Genomic DNA, 21,671 nt, shown 5'->3' on the forward strand with positions numbered 1-21,671 from the left:
CCCCCCCCCCCCAAAAAAAAGAAAAAAAAACAACACAGCTTTGAAACAATCAGAAGCAAGATTTTCAATAAAGTAAACAAGTGAGCTACTATAAGTGTGCAGTACTTAACAGATTGAATAGTCCTGGTTATGTAAATAGTTGGTTATAGTGCTAAACCCACTGAGAATTAACAGCCAACCCTGTGGTTACATTATGCTTGCAGCCACTTTCAACTCATTGTTTCAGCTCTGTTTCAGTTTAGACTGTGTGATTGCTTGCCAATGGCTCTCATGAACCACCAACACAAAACCATAGGAAGCCATTTCCCGCAGCCAAGATCAGATAAGACAAGTGTACACTACCTACCCGGGTTGAAAGGCAGAGAAACAAAGGTAACTAGTGGCTGGTAATGTAGGTTAGGATCTTGAAATGTTCACCAATAATTTATAAGACAAAGCAGGGGTAAGAAGAAAAAAAAGGAAGTTGTGAATATTAGACTTAAATGTTTCAGGTGGCCAGAAACATGACTCCAGTCGAATAATCACTTTGCTCACTGTCTGCAATAGGTAGTTGTTTCTAACGATGTGGGGATTTTGTTTGGTCATACCCACACTGGTTAGCTGCTGTATTATTTATGGTGAAGTAGCTCGATATGAGCATCATGTGTGGTGCAATGGACAGATGAAGAAAAATTTTTGATAAACAAAAATTTAGTATCTTGTTTTTTTTCTAGAAAGAGGCCGGTGACAGGTTGTCCTCTCTTGCACACCTCTCATTGATCACAGAGCAGCATATATCTGTTTCACATACACGGTAAAAGTGACAACCTTGAGACATTGTTGTGGTTCGTGTTGTCACTACTAATCCATCTGGCCATGTGATCTTTTTGCCGGTAACACTTGTTGCATCTCAAGGCCACCTGTGGTCTGATGATTTTTGAGGCTGCAGAACTGGAGCTGGCTTACAATATGCGCAGGAAATCTCACACATACAAATTTCATCCTCCAACATCCCATTTTCACTTCAGAAAAGCACTTACGTATTTCATTATGTCCTATTCATTTGTTGCATGCTATCATAGGCCCCAGCATTTGCATGTGCAAAGTAGTGATACTGACAGAGATACTAAAACTGGTCATTGATGAGAATATTTTGTAAAGTGACCAATTTCTGCTACTTTTTAACCCAATCATTTTCAGGACCGAGGGCTGTGAAGTCTGGTCATGTAACAGATAATCTCTTCCATGACAGCAGGTTATGATGAGGCTGTTTGTATGTTTAGCTTACATCGATACTACAGCTATGGAAGTCTATTACAGAAAGACACAGATATCACATTCTCCATACTTTGGTGTATTTATCAGCTTATCGCTAGTGCAAAGAATCTGCCTGCCTAGCTGCTCTGTGATCCCACCAAAACCAAAAGCACCACCCAGTATAGTGTGGGGATATGCAGGATTATAAACTGCCTCAGATGACTGTGCAGTACAGCTGAGGCAGGGATCAGGAGAGGGGGAAAAAAACCTCTGTCTTACTTACCTCACCTATTTTAAACACAGTGGCAGACAGGTACAGTTGGGCCTACAGTAGCACTTGATTTACCAGGGGCTTTCAAGCCTCTGTTGAACAGGCAAGGTGTGTCAGGAAAAAGCAGGGCCAGAGTTGTTGTGTGTAGCTCTTTGTGTGCACACATCTGCATCTGCTCCTTCGTGTATGTTTCATGCAATGTAATGGAAAAGCATCTAGAGTTGTGTGTGTGTGCGTGCGTGCGTGCGTGCGTGCGTGCGTGCGTGCGTGCGTGTGGCCTCACAAGAGACGAGACCGGTTGTTAGGTTGAAGCTTCCCCACAATCTAATGAGGTCGATGGAGGCTTGTTACCAACCTCCCTCTCCTCCGTTTCCAGTGGCTGAATGCTCTACCATTTTTACCCTTATGGCTTGAATTGAGTAGGTAATAGCTGAAATTACCACTACAATAACCTTTATGTCTTAGTGTATCAATAACATTGATGCATAAGAAGAATTTGTGCCCTGAGCGTTTTTCGTCTTTGAGCATGATGCATCATTGCCTTTTATATTTAGCCTTTCAAGTCCCTCCCTGCCTTTCTCTCTATATGACTTGTATTGAAACTTCCTGGATAGTCTCCAGTATTTCAGTTGTTTTCACCTCTTTCTGACAGCATCTCAACAATGAAAAGTGAGTGTTAAAATTTGTTCTCTGAATACCATTTCCAGTGATGTAGGTTATTGCATATGTCAGTCAACTAAATGACTTGAGTGTTGTTCTCTTATATAAGTCAAGTCAGGTAGTTCAGTACCCTGAGACAACTTGCAGTTTGTCTTCTTAATATAGAGTGTTTATCAGGTGCATACTCTCTGAAAATATAGATTATAGAAACTGCAACACTTCAGGTACTGCGGTTGTTGATCATTATTTGTTAAGACACAACAGACTGTGCCTGTGAGATTCGCTGGTCCTCCTCTAAACAAGGAAGGAGCCAGGAAAACGCAGTATACATTATATCTTTTATTAAGCAGGCCTCATGTTTACATTTTTTGTAACGTTAACTATTTATTGCACTCATCTCAGAAGGGTGCCAAACTAAACAGAATGCACCTTTATGGTTGTTACAAGAAAATCTTCCATAATGGTAATTGCAGAGAGAGAGGGAGGCATAATTACAACAGAAGGATGATGACACAGTAATTGCTACTCTGAATGAGCAGGTTTATTTTCAGCACAGTAAAAGTCATAGCAGCTACCACCTACACAGAAAGTGGCTTCACAGTTGTGATGACTTGCTTCTTCACTCTTACAGCAACAAAAGGGAGCTATTTTCCGAGAAAGGGAACTCACAAGATAGTCATTGACTTTGCCAGCATCAATGATTTTGACCTGGCAACTAAGAGGGTTGTGGCAGTTAGAAAACTAATTAGGATGAAGGGTATCGCGCAGTAGAATCAAACACTTTGACAGTATTGATAAAGTGGTATCAGCGTGAGCTTTTGCTTCCCCTTTGCATACGCTGATATTGGGAATTAGGGAAAAGATTGAATGTTGCAGAGGCTGGAGAAGGGTCTCAAAACTAAATACCATATCTGTACCATTAGAGCTGCATATGCCTGTTTCCTTTTCAAACAAACAGATTTATGAGAAAATCAAGTGTGAATCATTGGCATAATCAATTTGGCAAATATATAAACTCAAATTTGACACATGGATGCATTATTAGTAGACACTCAGACAATTGGTTTCACTTAGAGTAATTACACTTTGAAATAGATTTTTGAAACACATTTCATATTGGTGTCACAGCATTTCTATCAATGTTCACGACTGTAAAGGGAACAGAGAGAAAATAGAGCAAAACAACACTAATGGGATGTATATATATATATATATATATATATATACATATATATATATTATTGTATACATGCTATTTTAAAACATGTATGCATGTGTGTGTATTTCTGTGTGTTTGAGGGATTTCAGTCAATAGAGAATAACAGTGATTCAACACAAGCAAATTTTTGATTAAATGGGGCTCATGTAAAGATTAACAGTGCAGTTTATTGCATGGTTTAATAAACTGATGACTGCATCGTTGCTGCATGATTGGATGAGATTAGCACTCAACAGCAACAAGCAATGTACCTGATTATTAGTTTTCCTCTTCTGATGCCAGTTCACAAACCACTGAAAATGTTATGGGAGATTGGGCAGTAATTACAAATCAGTTTAAAAGCAGCTAATGTTAGAGTACCATTGCCACTATATAGTGGCAGCATTTAACAAGATCACAGCTCAAAATAATCCTGTAAATTTTTACTAATTAAAACAGGAAAGCAATACAAGAACAATTTGTGTTCTATTATAAGTTAACCTCCTAGGACCTGGCGTCCACATATGTGGACCTCACATTTTGGGTTCTCTAGACCACAATACTAACTTTTTCTCAACAAGGGCCTGGTGACCACATATGAGGATATTATACTGCCACTCAGTAATTGAAATTTAAAACTAATGTCCTCATATGTGGACATCATTTTTCTCAGGTCCCAATCAGCCTAAATAGCAAAGAGAAATTAAAAATGCACGCCATGCAAGAGTTCGGGTCTAAGGAGGTTAATTATGGTTAAACCATTTTTTATTAGAAGATGCTTACAATTACTGGGTAAAGTCATGCCTATTTTGTTCTTCCAATTATTTTATGTGTCCCATTAATACTGAATGATTACACCAGAACTTGCTTGCTGTAATCTTAAATGATAGCATGGCGGATAGTAAACTATATCTTAACAAAGTGCACCTAATAAAGTCATACTGTTGTTACACTCATGTTTTCGAATCAGAAGATTCAACCTGTCATTGCTTTTGTAAGTACTTGTCAGATATTGCCAACATTGGCTATTTCCTCTTGGAAAAATAAGTCTTAACTTTATCTGATGAAAGACAGAAAGCAGCCAAACCCTACATGGAAGACATGTAGTTACTTTGTACAAGAAAAACACTCTCACTTGTGCTTCTTATCTGTTTTTGTTGAGGCCAGGGAGCTCAACCGTCTGCAGAGAAAAGCTTTGTCACTACTGTGGAAATCCAGGATAGTCAGATAATGCCTCCTGCTTTCATAGATCAGTGCTGGGGTCACCTGGGAATAAGAGTGTTTGGTTAGATGTGAGACTGAGGGATTGTGGGTAGAAAGTGAGGTCAGGCTATTTAAGGATTATATCCAGGACAGGTCAACTGCCTACAATTCAGAGGTCTCCTGGCTGGCTACGGCACTATTTAAGTGCTTAATGATGACAGCTGCATCTACACTATAGCTGCTGCTCGGCGATCCATCAGTTTAATAATGTAAAACCTTCATATAGGACAGAGTATGTTATAGCTCGAACCGCTCTCTGTGTGCTTGTAATATTTAATCTTGGTGGGTCTCTGAATAGTGGTTGTACTGTGTGTATGAGAATAAGAAAAAGAGCATTTTCAGAATGATAGTGCTTCCACTGCACACAAATCACTGTCTCTGTAATAGGGGCATAAATACATTTGCATTGTGCATTGTGAGTCACCATTTTAAAGAGTGCCTGTGCCCAGTGATGGCATGTAGCATTTCAAAGGTCTTGGCTACATGATAAATTGGCTCCGTAGCCTTAACTCTAATAATTTTGGTGTTGTAATTGACCATTCGCTAAGGCCCACCCCCTTTAATTGCTGTTGCTATGTCTGTTGAGCTTTCCCTTTCGTCGGGAACATATGATGTTGTATATTTACTGCTTGAAGATTATTGTAACTTTTTAAACTATGAGGCTTTGACTTCACATATGAGCAGGTGTTTCATTTCCAGCCGGTGACTTCTATATTAGTCAAAAAACATCAAGAACCATTTAAAGTTGATCCTTAACATGCAATTGATGGCAGCATACTAAAGTGTAGATGATAAACCTAAAGCCAAAAGACTAGGGTTAAAGCTGTCCCAGTGACCCAGTCAGGATCCATGTTGACAAGGACTAAATGTTGAATATGACCAATTTAGAGTGGGATAGAGCCACTTACACTCACTTCAACTCTGTTATAGTAGCGTTCAAGACCGGTTTTCTCACACTCGATGTTCCAGCCTTAAACCTAACCAACTTCTGATGTAACCTGTAACTCCAATAAGGAAGTCAGCTAACACGTTTGTGCAAATTCACACTTCCCAATAGCTAGTTCAAAGTTTAATTCACACAGATTAAAGTTTTTTTTTTTTTTAATGAGCTGCTCTGAGCTCTTCTTTTTTTGTAAAACATCATCCTAACCATCCATTCCCAGTCACCAATCAAAGAAAAAATAGAGTACATGTTTTACCACTTAAACAATGTGCAAATCAGGACAACTCAAAACAGATCAGTATACAAATGTAATTCATCTCTACATACATTTTTATTATTATGCAGTGGGTGAAGAAAAGAAGTGCAGTAAAGGAATATTGTAGTTGCAGTGGAAACTTTATTTAACCTGCATTAATTCCAAATTTGGTCCGTAAAGCAGGTCTTTTGGCGGTGGGCGAACAGTTTTGGTGCATTAGCACCTCCGTCTGTTGATGCATTACCACCACCTTCTTGTCCAGTGTTATTTTCAATTAAGTAAGAAAGCAAACATGTTTTTCTAAAAACCATCCAAGTGTTCCTGTTACAGCCTACAAAGCTTTTAGAACATTTTGTATTTATGCACTTTCTCGTACAAAGTAATTCGTTTTTATTATCTACCCAGTGTACTTTCCAAACCAAAGTGCGTAACACACCAGTATTGAAACTTAGATAAGACTATTGCAGATATTTCCTGTAGCTGTTTCAGATGGCTTATCTGCACAAGTGTGAAATGCTTGCCACCCAGACTGCCCTTCTTATGAACAAACACAAATTTCCCATCGTAAATATTCTTGTGGTGTTTTATTACAGTGACATCCACTGTTGAAAAACAAGAGTCTGGGCTGCAGTCTTGCTTTTCCCAAGAGAGTGAACAAGACACATTGCAACCTTTCCATCAGTGTGTTAATTAGACTCAGAACAAAAAGCAATACATTAAAATTGTGGAACTTGAATTAAAATTGGATTAGAAGTGAACATAAAGTAGCTCACTTATGTCACTTTAATCAGTGCACGTACATGTATTATTGGGCACTCAAATATGTACTTCTGGTTATAAATGTAAGCTAGTGAACATGAGGTTAAACCATTATTTAAGATGGAAAGTGCATTTTATTATCTGTCAGATTGTCATACACATTTTATGACTTTACTTTCTTTTCTCTTCTCCACTTTACTGGCAGCACTGATCTCCAACACACAAACACACAATGCCCGAAAAAGATCCATCATTTGAAGCCAAAATCATTAAAGCACACACTAACACTTCTATTACACATCAAATAACTGATGCAACGGGTGCAATATGTTTCACATAATTTCAACTATTATAGTCCATTCCATACTTTTTTAGCCTTGCTTTCACACTTTGTTTACTTTGCTTGCTGCCAGGTTTGTGTAATGCAGAACACCCACTGGCCGACTTCAGTTTCTATCTGTGATTGTAAACTCCACTTTGAAGTTAAAGCTCCCAGTCGTATCATGGTCATTTTATGTATTTGAGCTTGTGTGTGAGACTTTTCTTTCATGCAACTTATTGACTGCTGTTCTTATTTACACTCACCACGACACAGCTGCAGTTTCTGAGCTGAGAGGATAATAGTACAGAGGATTGCAACGCTGCTGACAGGTGTCTGGCACTGCTCACTGTGGCCCGAAATAGACGTGACTAAAACAATAGACACATTTTAGATTTAAGAGTCACATTTTCACAAAAGCAGCAAGACGGATGGCTAATTACTGGAGCGCTTCAAAAGATAATACATAATAATGGACTACAAAAATGATCTCTGTTGTTGTGTGACACTTCCCTTGTTTATTGCCCCGTCTTCTTTGTTTGAGATTCACAAAGTGCATATGTTTGTTCAATGAGAAAGATGTGTTTTCAAAGCAGGAAATAGAAGCAGCCAGCAACATAATTACAAAGAAATTTGTATTGATCTGCAGCACCATTATGTTCATCAAAGTTATTATTTAATTAAATTGAATTTGCGTATCACATGTGTATCAAGCAATTGACAGCAACAATATGGGGAGGTGGGGGATGGGCATGATACTCAGCTTGGATAGGACCAGCTGTTTACAGTGGTATATTTATGCAGTAATTGTGCATGAAAAAAATACCTTTTTTTTTTTGAAGTGCAATATAAATCATAATGTATGAACAACAAGGAAAATTGAACATAAAATACGAAATACTTTGTGATACAATGTCTAACACTTTAGTTGGAAAAGTATTAAAAGATTTTGGAGAAGCTTTGAAATAATCATCAGAGGATGTAAGTGAATTCCTTCTGATTGTAATGCCCAGACCAACGTGGTCTCAGCCTGTTCTTGGATCAAGATGTAGACGCAGTGTGGTAGGAGTCTGATATTAACCATTTAGTGTTTATCTCAAACCAATCACTGTGACTAATGTTTGCATCCGCTCAATATCCATTTCACAGTGGCTGTGTTAGCAGTTTTAGAGCAGTTTGCTTGGTGTTTGTCGAGTAGATTGAGGTGACATGTTTTTGTAATACGTAAGTAATGAGTAGATAGTTAAATATCCATTTAATAACTTAATATTTCATTTCACTGTGCCCTCTAAGCTGCATGGCTGTTAAGCTAAGCTTCTTTGCTTTTTTTCCTAAATCCTTCATCAAGGCAATAAAAGGAGAAACAACTATAAGCACTGAAACCTCTCAAACTATTTCCTTAAGTACCACAGGGGCCACTTGATAAATGCAACATTTTCCAGAACCTATGGGGACAACGGCAAAAACATTTTTCTTTTTGGAAAAAAAAAGTGTCCCTTCAAGTGTGCTTTGTTCTGTTCTGTTTTCTTTCAGTATAATGGTTTAAGAGCTGTTATTTCAGTCAGTAAATTTACTGCAGCCTTGATACAGTAGCCTTGTAAATTGTCACCTTTTTCAACTTTAATTCCATTTACAAAGAAGCTGATTAGCTGTTTCCAAAACCAAAGAAACAGCCATTCATGAGAACAACCTCAAACCTTTGAATCAAGCAAGTTTCTGTCATTTGTACAAATAAGAAAAAAAAAAAAAAAAAACAGGGGACTCACCATCCTCAGCATAGCCTCTGACAGAAGCCCACCAGCATCAATCTACTTGTCACTTCCTGACATATTGTTGTCACCCACAGCAGGGTTTGTAACAAACACAGGCTGGTTTGGCAGAAATTGATAAATTTACATAAGCACTGTAAATAAATACAGTGCAGCCCCCAGGGCAGTGGGTGTTCTGCTTGTTTCAAATATAAAAATATGGGAAGAAAAACAAGTAATTCTTGGGGTGCCCAGGTAGAGACCTGTTCTGAGTCCATCAGAGCAGAGCCTGGCTTGTGGGTGGGAAGCCGTTGAGGGATTAGCATTAGCAGCTGTTGCTGGAGTCAAAGGTAGGAGGGATCTGGATTAAAACTGACTATCAGTCAAGCCGAACTGTAGCCAGAATCACAAGATAAAAGCTCGCTCTCAACTCTCCAGTAATGCCTAACACCATCGTAGGAGAGCATCATTATGGTGGTAAACAGCCAGATTCTTTGTGCAAGATACAATGTCTACCCCCGGAAGGTTTTCCAGGTCGACTAGTAGTTGTTGTTTTAATCTGAAAATGGACCATGGCTGGGAAAGAATTTTGTAAGTAACACTGTTAACTTTGTGCTGCATTACAAAGAAATGCAAAACAGTAATAATGATAACAACTGTTTACAATTAAGCAGTAATGACTCTAAATGTGTTGGAACATCCAGCGAGTAGAACGCTACAGTGAGCTGTCATGCTAAGTGCTTAATGTTTGGCTGCTTACATGTTTAAAATGATGAGCCTTCAGAGTTTGCATGTCGCCTTCTGGCGGTCATCCTTTAATCTCTCAAAATGATCCCACACCTTGGATTTCCAGCCTGACATACTGGTATGTAATTACCGTAACAGACTGTCCGCTGTTTACTATGTGTTGCAGTATTTGAGGTTGTGTTCCCTAATAGTTGCCGTAAGGCAGCTGTTGGCAGAGTCCTGCTTGTTAGGAGAAAGTTGCTGCTGTTCATTGCACTACATCTCTATGTCATGATTATTATTTTATTACTACATTTTTTTTACTAAATATGCCCAGTTAGGCGAACCCAAGATGCTTGGTTACATTGCTATCTAATAAGCACAGGGACCAGCCATGTAAAAGATGTCTGTCCTTGACTGACTGAGATACTCAGTGCTGTCAGTTCCTGTGGAGTTAGATTATTTTCCCCCTGCAACCAAGCTACCGATCAAAACTATCAATCGAAACAACTGATCGTCTGATTTTTGGTCGACTATTTGGTGGCAGCCCTACAAGACACAGAGTCTGTTTTGGGTCATTGACCTGGAACTCTTGCTTACCTCCTGAGAAGGTCACTATCATTATTATTATCACTCTCAGGTACAGATCACAGAGGACATTGTTTAATGAAAATGAGATGTGGAAGGTAGTAGGGAGAGAGCAGAGGTTTTTGTTTATAACCAAGCACCAGTTATCAGACCAGCAGTGAGAACAGTCTCACGTACTGTAAGTAAAAAACTAGAGTGGGCAAATAAATAAGATTAGACAGCACAGGGCATCTGCAGGGTACACACACAGACTGGTGCCCCAGAGCAGTGCTTACACATCCTAACGGGAGCACTCACTCCCTTATTCTCCCTCTTTTTTTTTCTGTCATTGCTTCTCTTTAAATCCTTCTTCTCACTCTGTCTGTACCAAGGCTTCCCTCTGCCCTCCTCTGGTAATTTTTCTTATTGATTTAGTTGACTGTTGGGCTGAAAAAATGTTTATTGCTCAGTATGTGTTGCTCTCATAAATATGTGCGCACACAGTATGGACATAACACAAATCAATAGTTAAATACATCTAGTTGTGGCTGTTCTTCTGTTATGTCCACTCTACACACATATAGTTGCATAGTTGTGGTTTTCCACCCCGACATTACCTGGTCTGATCATCTCTGTTATGACAATCTGAACTGACTAACAAACAAAAACCTTTCCGGTTTCATCATTCACAGTCAAGCCCAGAATGAGTGTGCGAACGTCTGTGAAAGTATAAGGTAATCTAATCAGTGCACTGACATTCAGATGTACTTGAGGTTAGATGTAACTGACCCTATTAAAAAATTCACAAATGTAAGGGAGTCTGTCCTTCGCAAGTGAAACGTGTCCTGATCAGCAAAGATTTTCAAGGTCCTGAGAATAAAAACACGTCATGCTCATGTAAGGCTGTAAAGAGCACAAAAAAATCTTTAAACAATTTGGCCTTCACAAGTCAACAGTCCAGCTGTCAAACATAACTAATGGAAAAAAAGAAAACAGCATTGCTGCTAAAGTCGGTTCAAGAGCTCCTTATTAGGCTGTACAGTTGGTGTCAAAAAGCTTTTTGGGTATAGTTGCAGATATCTTTACTAAAAGAAAAAAAAACTCTGAAGAAATGTTATGAAGAAAGTTACTGCCACAAAAACTCAAAATGGCTTCATGAGTCATATTTGCTCACCTGGATGTTTGTCCCATTCTGCCTTTGGCACTGTATCCTTTAGACAATTAAGACAAAAGCCATCATGTTTTAAAGAATGAAAACACTTCATAGTGACATCAGGACTTTCGGGATACAGTGGGTTCACATTTATTCAAGTCCATCATAATACAACAGTTGCACGCCCATATTTAGCCTACATTGGATTTTTTTTTTTTGTTACTCTTATTGTTCCTTAACTCATTAATGGCTGTGAAAAGACCCCTTCTTAATGTGATTCCAGTGTAAGCATTGTAGTACAGCGGAGTCAAAGCCCTGATCATAAACATAATGGTGAAGGTCAGGGAGCGATACCACACATAAAATGTACATACGTACTGACAGTGTTCTCAAAATCAGAGCAAAACGTTAAAGTTTTAAACCTTCCAGCCAAGTGTAGACTGTAGATATTGGACACGGAGTGCATCCAAAAAAATCTTTTAATACACTATATCATTAATTCCCTCTTTATTTATTCAACCAGATTATTGCAGCAATCCCTCTGGCTAGAGGCAGGGGGGAACGGAGACATATAAAAGTCATGACCCATCAACTAGATCAAGGTAAAATTCCAAGACAAAAACACTCTGCAGAATCAATAACAAGGCTAAGAAAATAATTCTCAGGTTGTGAAAATGAAATTTGTTGCAGAGATTAAAAAAAAAAAAAAAAGAGTTAGATGCAGGTGGGGATTTTAAACAGATTCCAGTCAGCAGGAGCAGCATCAGCCCGAAAGGCTGTAAAACCAGCTAGGGTGTGAGTGAGTGAGACAGAAGGAAGGGAGTGAAAATGGAGCTGGGAAAGTAGAGGATGACATAAACAGTAATCTAGACAGGTATGAGGGAATTGCACTGCTAAGGGTTTTGTAAAATATGATGTGCCTGTGTATTTTTGACGTTATTCTAAAAAAATGAGACAGCTTTATCAAGTTTGCATAGGTGGGTTCATAGTGTTACTATGGAGAATCTGTTTTGTGTAGTGTCAAATCTACTGAGTGATAAAGATGAAAAGTAGTGCTATAATCAAAAAAAGAAAAATGATGCAAAGTACACAGATATCAAAGTAAACAGACTTTAAATCCCAGGCTATAATCATGTCCCATAACATGTTCATGACGTTTTATGCAAAATGCAGTTCAGTTTGCAGCAAAAGGTAATAAATTTCATAACGCAATCATAAGCTTGTGTCGCAGTAACTGCGACAAATACAAGGTGTTACACAGCTGGACTGACTGTCACAAGGTTACTTAAGGATTTACAGTGATGATTCATTATGATGCGCTGTGGCTGGTTTGTGACACATTCTGTGACACATTGTGGTACGTTCTTTAACATTTCTTTTCTCTCTGATAATGCAGGTCATAAACTGAACTGAAAAATGTCAAAGTCATGTAGTTTTTAGTCCGTTGAAATGAATGTGAAATGTTGAATGTGAAGTTACACTTATTGTTTTGATGTAACAAAAGCCACACTAATGTTTCCCTGGTACAATATCACTAGTTAAAGTGCTTTTTAAGCTGTATTCTTTTGTTGTTCAACAGATTTTGAAGAACTAATAGCTGTTTCCAGTGCTTCTGCTGAACAAACTTGTTGATGAGATACAATTATAGACTCTAAACAGTTCAAACACTTGTTTTAAAAGGAGCCCTGGGGAGCGATATTTCAGTGAGTGTGTCCCTGTTTTGTTCGTATCTCCCGATCTACTAGCATGCACATGAAAATGAATGTGTACACTCGGAAGCACATGGATGACAAAGCGCAAATGTCTGGCAACCGCAGAGGGCAGGAAGGCGTTCAAGCCAAACTATTCCACTGAACATCAGTTGGTGGTGGTTATGTTCCAAGACATGTAGTACTGCACCATTAGAGAGGAAATGCAGGTTCACAATATTAAAAAGAAATGTTTTTGAAGTGTTTATGAGGAAGCAAAGGTATTTAACATATGCCTCAAATATGCAAACGCTGAATGTAAACACTACTGTGTTTGTACTTTGCAACAACCTTTACCACCGCCTTGAACATTCCAACAAAAACTGAAATTTTCCTGAGATCTCTTATGAATCATCAGTTTTTTCTTACAAACAGAATGAAACGAAAAGCACGTGTAAACATGCAAGCACACTGGCATATCAACTTTCTGAAAGAGTGTTTTTTATGTGTGCTTGTGTTGGTGTTGCGACTGCTAGACGAGCTGTAAAAGATGATTCAGTTTTCTGAAGAAAAACTTTCTGCACTGCAGGAAAAAGCTGACATACCTTTAATACATCGCAATATGTTTTATACACAAGGACACTCACCAGCAGCTTCTTTTGAATTTCTGCCAGTTCCCTAAATGAGCCTCTTAAGTTTAGACTTTTCCCCTTTACATTCATTGAAGATGTGAAGGACTTGGATGGTTACAGTTTTTATCAGATAGAAACAGGTAGATGCCTTCTACATCATTTTATACACTATTATTTTAAATAAAGACGGACCGGTTAGTGGCTACAGCAGGTTTAAAGACTTAGAGAGGTTGCTCTGTAAAGCACTTACTGCAGGAATTCAGATTATGCCAAAACATTGCAGTTCTTTTTTCTTTTTTCCCCCATCACAAATTGCAAACATTCACATTAATTCAACTTAGCATTCTTATGTTGTTTCCTCTCTCTGTCTGCATGTTTTGCAGGGCCCATTCTTGGCCTTCGTCACTCACAGCTAATGGATGTCTTTACCCAGTATGCCTACAATGACAGTTTCTATGACAATGGAACATGGAGCTTCAACAAAACCGATCAAGAGCAGAAGCACCCTTACAACTACTATGCCATGCTGCTCACTCTGCTCATCTTTGTCATCGTCTTTGGCAACGTGCTGGTGTGCATCGCTGTGTCCAGAGAGAAGGCTCTGCAGACCACCACCAACTACCTGATTGTCAGCCTGGCTGTGGCTGACCTTCTGGTGGCCACACTGGTTATGCCCTGGGTCGTGTACTTGGAGGTAGGACAGCGAAGATGTAACCACACACACACACACACACACACACACACACACACACACACACACACACACACACAAATGAAATGCCCTATGCAGCAGACATGCTCTCCCTATCTCTACACCCATAGCTCTTTTTCTCTCAGTGTTTATCTTGTGTCAGTGGAAATGCATTAGGAAACAAAACGGTAGTGATTTTCAGACTCGCAGAATAATAGCTGTAAAGAGATTCCAACCATATATGAGAGGGTGGGCTCTGAAAGCAATCAATACTTACTTGTTTTCGCAAAGAAAATTACCTATTTAAAAGACAGAAATCAGTTCAGCCTCAAAGAGTAAAAAAAGTAGCAAAGCATATTATTCAAACAACAGATATTTATGCCAAATCTGGTGAAAAGGGTTCCAGCCAAACCAGTACCAATGGTAATAGTCTATTAAGTCAGAGGTCATGTTTATGAATTATTCCTCCTGACTCTGGAATACATCATTTTGCATTCACCCCTGTGTGGGATAAAACAGAGCTTCCTGTTAACCATCGCAGCCTAAAAGAGAATAGAGACTGAGGTCGAGCATAAAATCATCTCCAGTCTACCAAATCAATAGCAAGCAGGATGTGGGCTATCTTTCAGAAAAATATCTCTCTACTGTGTCTCTTTGCTCATTTCTTCTGTTAGCCTTCTCTGTCCTGGGGTTATTTCTGACCATCAGGCTTTAGGTCACGCTGTCTGATGTAGAGAAAGGCAATCTAAGACTACAGGGACTCTAATCCCCCTGTGTTTCTCTGTGAGTCATGATGATTATCACTCTGATCAGATTACAGTTTATAAATCCACAGGATGTCATGATGTCCGCCTGTTTCTTTCTATGGTTGTTTGTACATACAGCACAGTGGTGAATGGAAATGTGTCACTCTAGTAATCTTACAGAAATATTTACAGTTTCAGCAACACAGAATATAATAAATTACTATTCCAGCGCGGTTGCTGTTGCTAATAAACAAAAAAAAATGTGTTTGTGACCATTGCTGCCGAACATCAGACTAAAGTTCGTACACAACCTGCATACTGTGTGTTTTTTTTAACTGAATTTTTTACTTGCTTTCTTTGTTGGTGTGGGCAGCTGGGTACACTCTGAGGTAGCCTACGTCTTAACATTTCAGAAAAGTATGAGTTGAATTGTAATCAGCCACTTGTCAAAGCTCCAAATAGCATAGCTATAAAGCTTTGTGAATGACATATTCATTTTGGTATGATAGCAGAGAAATCTGTAGAGGTGTGTGTTTTTAACTTTGTTTATTAGAGTGTGGTGAGTGCTGTGTAAGTGGTGTTTCCTGTAACTTTATATTACTGTAGTCATACAAGTACAGCATCAGGTTACATTTCACTAGTCAGCTGTTCTCTTATCTCTACTGGCATCCCCTGCTTCTTTCTGTTTGTCTTTGGAGAAACCCACTAGTGTGACACAGCCCTTTCTACACAATGAGGACAGGATGACATCACTGTGACATCATTGGGGTTATTATTATATTATTTATTGGGGCTGCGTGTAGAGCCACAGAAGACATTACAACATTACAACAACAACCACTGTTTTAAGAGGCTAATCTCCTTGTGATGAGTAAACTGACCATCATGTATACAGTAAAGCATATGCACACACACACACACACACAAACACACATACACACACACATATATGTTTAGGGTTGTTATTCAGGGCTGTTTACTGGGATAAATCATATTTAGATCACAAAAACTGCTTAAAAATAATTTATGTGAGCCAGGGAGTCCAATCTAGATCAGAAACTCCCAGATTTGATTATTATTTCATTAAGGTTAAGAATTGATTGCATTCATCCCAGCTGATCCTATGAAACTAACATAGAGCACTGCTCCATTTAAGCAGTTTCTTGTTTCTTACTTATGGACATTTTATCCCTATAGGATATTAATAACATTTTGGAAATTTGGAATTTTGAAATCCTGCATAGGTTAATATGCACAGTACTAAGCATGTGTTTGGAATAGGATGCTCATCTGATTTTGGTGTAGAGTGATATATATCCTTGCAAATAAGAAACAATTTGGTAGTAGTGAGTATGTTTTTATGTCTGATTCTGCAGAAAGGGAAACAGTTAATATCATTGAGGCAAATTTAAGCCAGTTTATAATAATATCTATATTTGCATTTGTGTTTCGGAAGTGAAACACCAGTTAAATGTGAAGCTCAGCTCACAACAGCTTAGCTTTGGCTGGGAGACTTTTTATTTATTCATTTTGCGCTCTTCAAAACACACTTCTTCCATCAGAGACGGTCTAAAATTATGTTTGTCTTTGAATAAAGAAACTGACACATTTAGCAATTCTGTTAAGTGATTTTATTTGCCTCTTCTTCTTTAGACCTAACAAATTTTCTTTCCTCATCTCTGTGCAGGCATTTTATTTTTTGAACTTAGTTCTCACAGACCAGAGTCGTGACTGAGTCTCTCGTGTTAATAATGTATCCACATGAAATAAAGTGAGAACGTAGCCACAGAGTGTGGGCAGGGCATTCAACTTGACCTTTATTATTAAATGCTAAATTAGCATTAATTACCACAGTTTGTTTTTTTTTCTTTCTGCGAAGCGTGACTGATTTAGAGAGCATATGAGGGGGACATTATGCATGACTTTTTTTTTTTTTAAATCAAGGCGGATAAAAAAAGCACTCCTTTTGGATAGTGGAATTTCATGTCAAACAGAAAGTCATGTTGAAATTAAACTTTTTTGTGGTCAGCCGCAGTACACATCTGCTCCGTAAAGTAACTGTACTCTCCTTTTGAGAAAAAAAAAAAACAAAAACCAGCAATTCATATTTCATACTTTTGGATGTCATGATGGTGTCCCTTATCTTTGCATTAATTCCATTGAATTTCATCAGACATTCATTTTTCAATTCAGTTCAAATCCAGTTTCATTTGGACTTCAGAACTGGGTTTTCAAGACCAGCAAATGATGTAGTTCGTAAAAGAAAGAAATCATCAATAATATAAACAATAATATAATATACTAAATGTTCCAAATATTATATTTCTAAATGTATTATGCTCAGACAGTAGTCCCGTTCAGATCATGAGAGACTGGAGAAGAAACATTTATAGTCAAACAACCACAAAACCTGTATAACACAGTTAGAACAATCAGGATATAAAACAGAATTAAAACAGGATTAATAAAAGCTATTACAGGTCATTAAAACATCAGGAAGTAAAACTTTGGAAATTTCTAAGGGAAATTAAAAATTCAAGCTTACAGTGAGAGCAGTCCACAGGTGATAATGTTAAAGTGGTGCATAGTGCATGGAAACAGTTCATGCCTATATGTGTAATCTAAGGTTTGTAAATGCATATCATGATATGATTGTCATTAAGGAAGTCGATCCAACATCATAATACAGACCTAAATAATGAGTAGTATTTGTCATATGTCATTATATATTATCTCTGAAGTTATTTTCATGCATGCACTTTTGCATTTCTGCGATGAATGGAACTATACTGACCAGGTTTTTTGTTTATTATTGTTGTTGTGAAAACCATGAAGACAGCTGCATTTAGATGAAAGAGCAGGGTGCGTGTGTTTCATTTCACCCTGATTTTAAATTGCACCTTATAGCCACTGCATCACCGTATTTTCAGGTTCCCAACATCCTACCTTTGCAAATTAAATCAGAACACTGATACTTTCTGAATTATGGTCCTATGCACAGTCTGAAGTTATAAATCAAGTTGGAGAAGTGGACAGGGTGTGTGGAGTGAAATAACAAGGACAAAATTAAGAAAACAATTTTCCCACAAAGTGATTTTTTTAAATTTTCTCAGATTTTGGACCCCACTGTATATCCCACTGTTTAATATCCACTAAATATGCCTCCCTGCACTGATAGAAACAGGCCTGTGTTGCAGCCTTGCAGACCTGCAATGGCTCTTATGAGGCTTTTAAACTTGTTATGGGTTGCAGCACTGATGAGGATGTTAAAAACCTGTAGGGTGACATATAAAGATCAAGAAGAAGAAATTGAGCGATGGTAGTGAAGGAGAGAAACAGGCAGACTGAATGGACGGAACAAGATGATAGTATATAGAGATACAGAGAAGACAAATGTCAGGAGCAAAAGGTTGGAAAAATGCAAAAAAAAAAAAGAGGAAAAGAGAGGGGAGGCTGCAACAGGGAGAAGGGCACTCATTAGGCTGTCAGATCATCCTGCAATCACTGCGAGTGTTGAGGACACAGGCAACAACATAAGGCTCTTTGAGATGGCACTTAATTTTATAAAGACACAGCCTGGGGACAAAGATTAATCAGTCACAGAGAGGTAGGAGTTGCCCCTTGACACACACATCTCCCTTACCCTTTTCAGAGCTGTGGGAGGAAGCCGGTGGGCTGTAGTGTCAGGCGAAGTGGGTGGAATCAAACCAGTGAGAGCATCACTGATGATGTTGGTTTCATCATGGGGTTTGACCATGTAACAGAGAGCAACAGAGGTATGAATACAAATAGGTTTCGATCATGTCTTTGATTGAGAGCCACCTAGGGCAGCAGACCAGGATGCATGCTAAAGGATAATTATCTCACTAACACTGTGGGCGTGTAGAGGTTTTTTTTTGTTTTGTTTTCATTTTTTTGCAATAATCTATAGTGTTTAATACCTACTGCTGTCAATGAAAAGATGTAAAGCAATAAAGTCAGATAACCTGTCTTTTGCCACCATGTCAGGCATAACATTCTTTTAATAACATGAACATAATTATGCATGCTATAATATATCCATGCCAGCTGTCTTACAGCTCATACCCAGTCAGTCTATTTTCTATTAGACCCTACTTACAACTACTACTTACCTCTCAGAGCATTTTCTTTCATGCTTATTCATTTTAACAGCCTTCATTCTTCTTTGGCCCTTATGTCTCCTCTCTCTCTGTTACCGGTTTGGAACTAATACGAAAAAATATACAAGAGGGCTTGACTGTCAGGATTGCTTTTTGTTGCAGAAGAAAAACACATCATTTCTGCCAAGGTGCTGCCTTTTCTGGGCAAGTGGCTTTGTTCTGTTGACTGTTGCTGTAAACTGCCATTTGTTGATGTTTTTTTCTCTTCTAGGTAGTAGGAGAGTGGCGCTTTAGCAAGATCCACTGCGACATCTTTGTCACTCTGGATGTGATGATGTGTACAGCCAGCATCCTCAATCTCTGTGCCATCAGCATTGATCGGTGAGTTGGTCACCGCACTGATTGTTTAGTCCTGTCTGTCATGCTTCCTGCATCGATCTTTAATGGAAATCTTTACCTTTTGAATAACAGAAGTCAAAGCAAGTCAAATTTATTTATAGGGAACATTTTAAAAGAAATTGGTCTAAACAAGGCATTTGTGTGGAAGGCGATATTTTTAACCGTCAAGACCATTGCTCTTGTGTGATTCTCTTCAAGGCTCTTTTATATTAAGCTCCAAATAGCACTTAAAATGTATGGAGTACCTCAGGATACACTCTTACCCCAACACCCTTTGGTAGCTCACCAAGACTAAAAGCTTTGGTTTACAACAAACTTTTGACACCAAAACAACCCCAGTGACAAAAAGTTTGGGAAAATGATTTTAACAGCTGTGAATAAATACACAAATAAAATACCAGTGCATGACAGCCCCTTATGTCTTGTCACAAGCCCTCATCCTCCTGAATTCATTAATGCCTCATCCAAAAATTAATTCAATTCTTTGGTTATGACTCAGTGGTTAATGACACAATCATCACAAACAGCTGAAGGAAGCAGGATTGCACTGGAAAGCTGTTCATCTGAAGGGCATGTAAAGCTTGAGCTTTTAATATTGAAACTGTAACAAATAATCATGTAAGGTTGACAACCAGAATATGCATTAAACATGTGAGAGCTCGGTTTATTGTGCACGAAGCACTCACGGATAGGTCTGAAGAATACCAACAGCATAACATTTTTCTCATATTTTCAACTTACAGAATTCTGTCATGTTTAATTTTGCATTATTTTCTGCTTGGCTGCATTTTCATCTTAAAACCATATGGAAAATAAATATTCACAATATATAACACATGGATACAATTGCAATTCATTCCAATGATTGAATTAGGATACAAATGGCTCTCATATGTGAGGAAAAGCTTATTAGTGTGCATAATCTCATGGTAGATCATTTTTTATGTGTGTGTGCATGCCAGAGTGAAATAGCATCCAATTTTACATTTAGATATTATTTATACATCTTGTGCCTTCATGCTGTGTACCTTTGAATACTGATCACTGACAGGGTGAGTGTGACAGTATCAAGCATCATTTTTCCTGGCTTGAGTACATTTCAGGGTCCACCCGTGTGGCGGTGATTTGTAAAGGTTCAGATAAGAGTCGCAAACAAAATTTGTTTCCCTTTATCAGTCCAGCAGCTCCAGGCGGCAGCATAATTTATACATCAAAGGATTGTTTATTTTCTCTGCTAACTTTGTTCTTATTTAACATTGTGGAGCATATTGGAAAGTGATCACATAACAGGCTCTATTTTTGTGAATCTGTGTGCAAATTCAAGTCAAAACTAAGGGAATATGCACATACCACAATCATCAATTTCTTTTTGTATTTTGTGACCACGGGCTGGAAAAGAAGTTAGTTAGTTTTTCTGTTATTCAAAGGATGAATACATTATAAGGATTGGAGCTGGGGTGCCCTCCAACAAATCAGCTACACTTCTTCTTTAGAAGCAGGAGACTAATGGACCTAAGACAAAACTGTGTTCGTGTAGGAGGTGATATGAATATACACATGCCAAATATGATTTAACAGAACTCCAATTATGTTGCCAAAAGGCAGACAGTTTTTGACTACAATTGGACGACACTTTCCTATCACAATGCTTTCAGGTTGTCATAATGTGCACTTTAATGTTTTACAAGACAATGATGTCAGAGCGGTTTGGCTTCAACTTTAGTGACATGTAGCAAGGCAAAATATATTCTGTAATTTGTATGTTGGTAATTCAATCCGTAATGTATGAATGTGTTTACATACAATATACTACACCAAATACAGTGAGGAACACAATTGTCTGTTTAAACTGTGCACATAATTACATAAACTCCAGCTCTTCCATTAATATCACATAAAGTATGATTGTGTTATTCTTGCTATTCCTCACTTGATGAAAAGATGCCCAAAGAGTTGATATAACCTAATAAATCTGTGCCAGATAGAACAGATTTTTTTTTGCCACTTGGGGGCGATATGATATGGCGAACTTGATAGCAAACAGTTGCTTGTTTACACATTCATCAAAATTCACTTTCATTTGGAGGGGTGTTTTGGGCCACCTGGGAAATGTAAATCCGTTATTCATTTTTTAGCTCTGTTTTTGGTGTCTACCAACACCTGAAGGGAATATCTGTCCCTTTAGCCGCTAAATGCTTCAGGTGCTAGGTGCTTCAGCTTGTAATGAGCAGGTAGCAGGTGGTCAAAAACGACACTAAGAGAGCGGCAAGGCTGGACCAAAACGTGACCAAAATG

The 21,671-nt window shown here is 38.3% G+C and overlaps 1 protein-coding gene across 1 annotated transcript in view; it reads left to right on the plus strand.

The window, feature by feature from the left end:
- drd2a (dopamine receptor D2a) overlaps positions 1–21,671 on the plus strand; it is a 33,381-nt gene that overhangs the window by 5,000 nt on the left and 6,710 nt on the right. Inside the window, exons 2-3 of the mRNA XM_023419895.1 lie at positions 13,803–14,113; positions 19,249–19,358. Coding sequence (XP_023275663.1) covers positions 13,803–14,113; positions 19,249–19,358 — 421 coding nt within the window. The remainder of the gene's footprint in view (positions 1–13,802; positions 14,114–19,248; positions 19,359–21,671) is intronic.

This window comes from Seriola lalandi, unplaced genomic scaffold, assembly GCF_002814215.2.
Source record: "Seriola lalandi dorsalis isolate HSWRI2012SDOR001 ecotype SW California unplaced genomic scaffold, Sedor1 jcf7180002054613, whole genome shotgun sequence".
NCBI classification, from domain to species: Eukaryota; Metazoa; Chordata; class Actinopteri; order Carangiformes; family Carangidae; genus Seriola; species Seriola lalandi.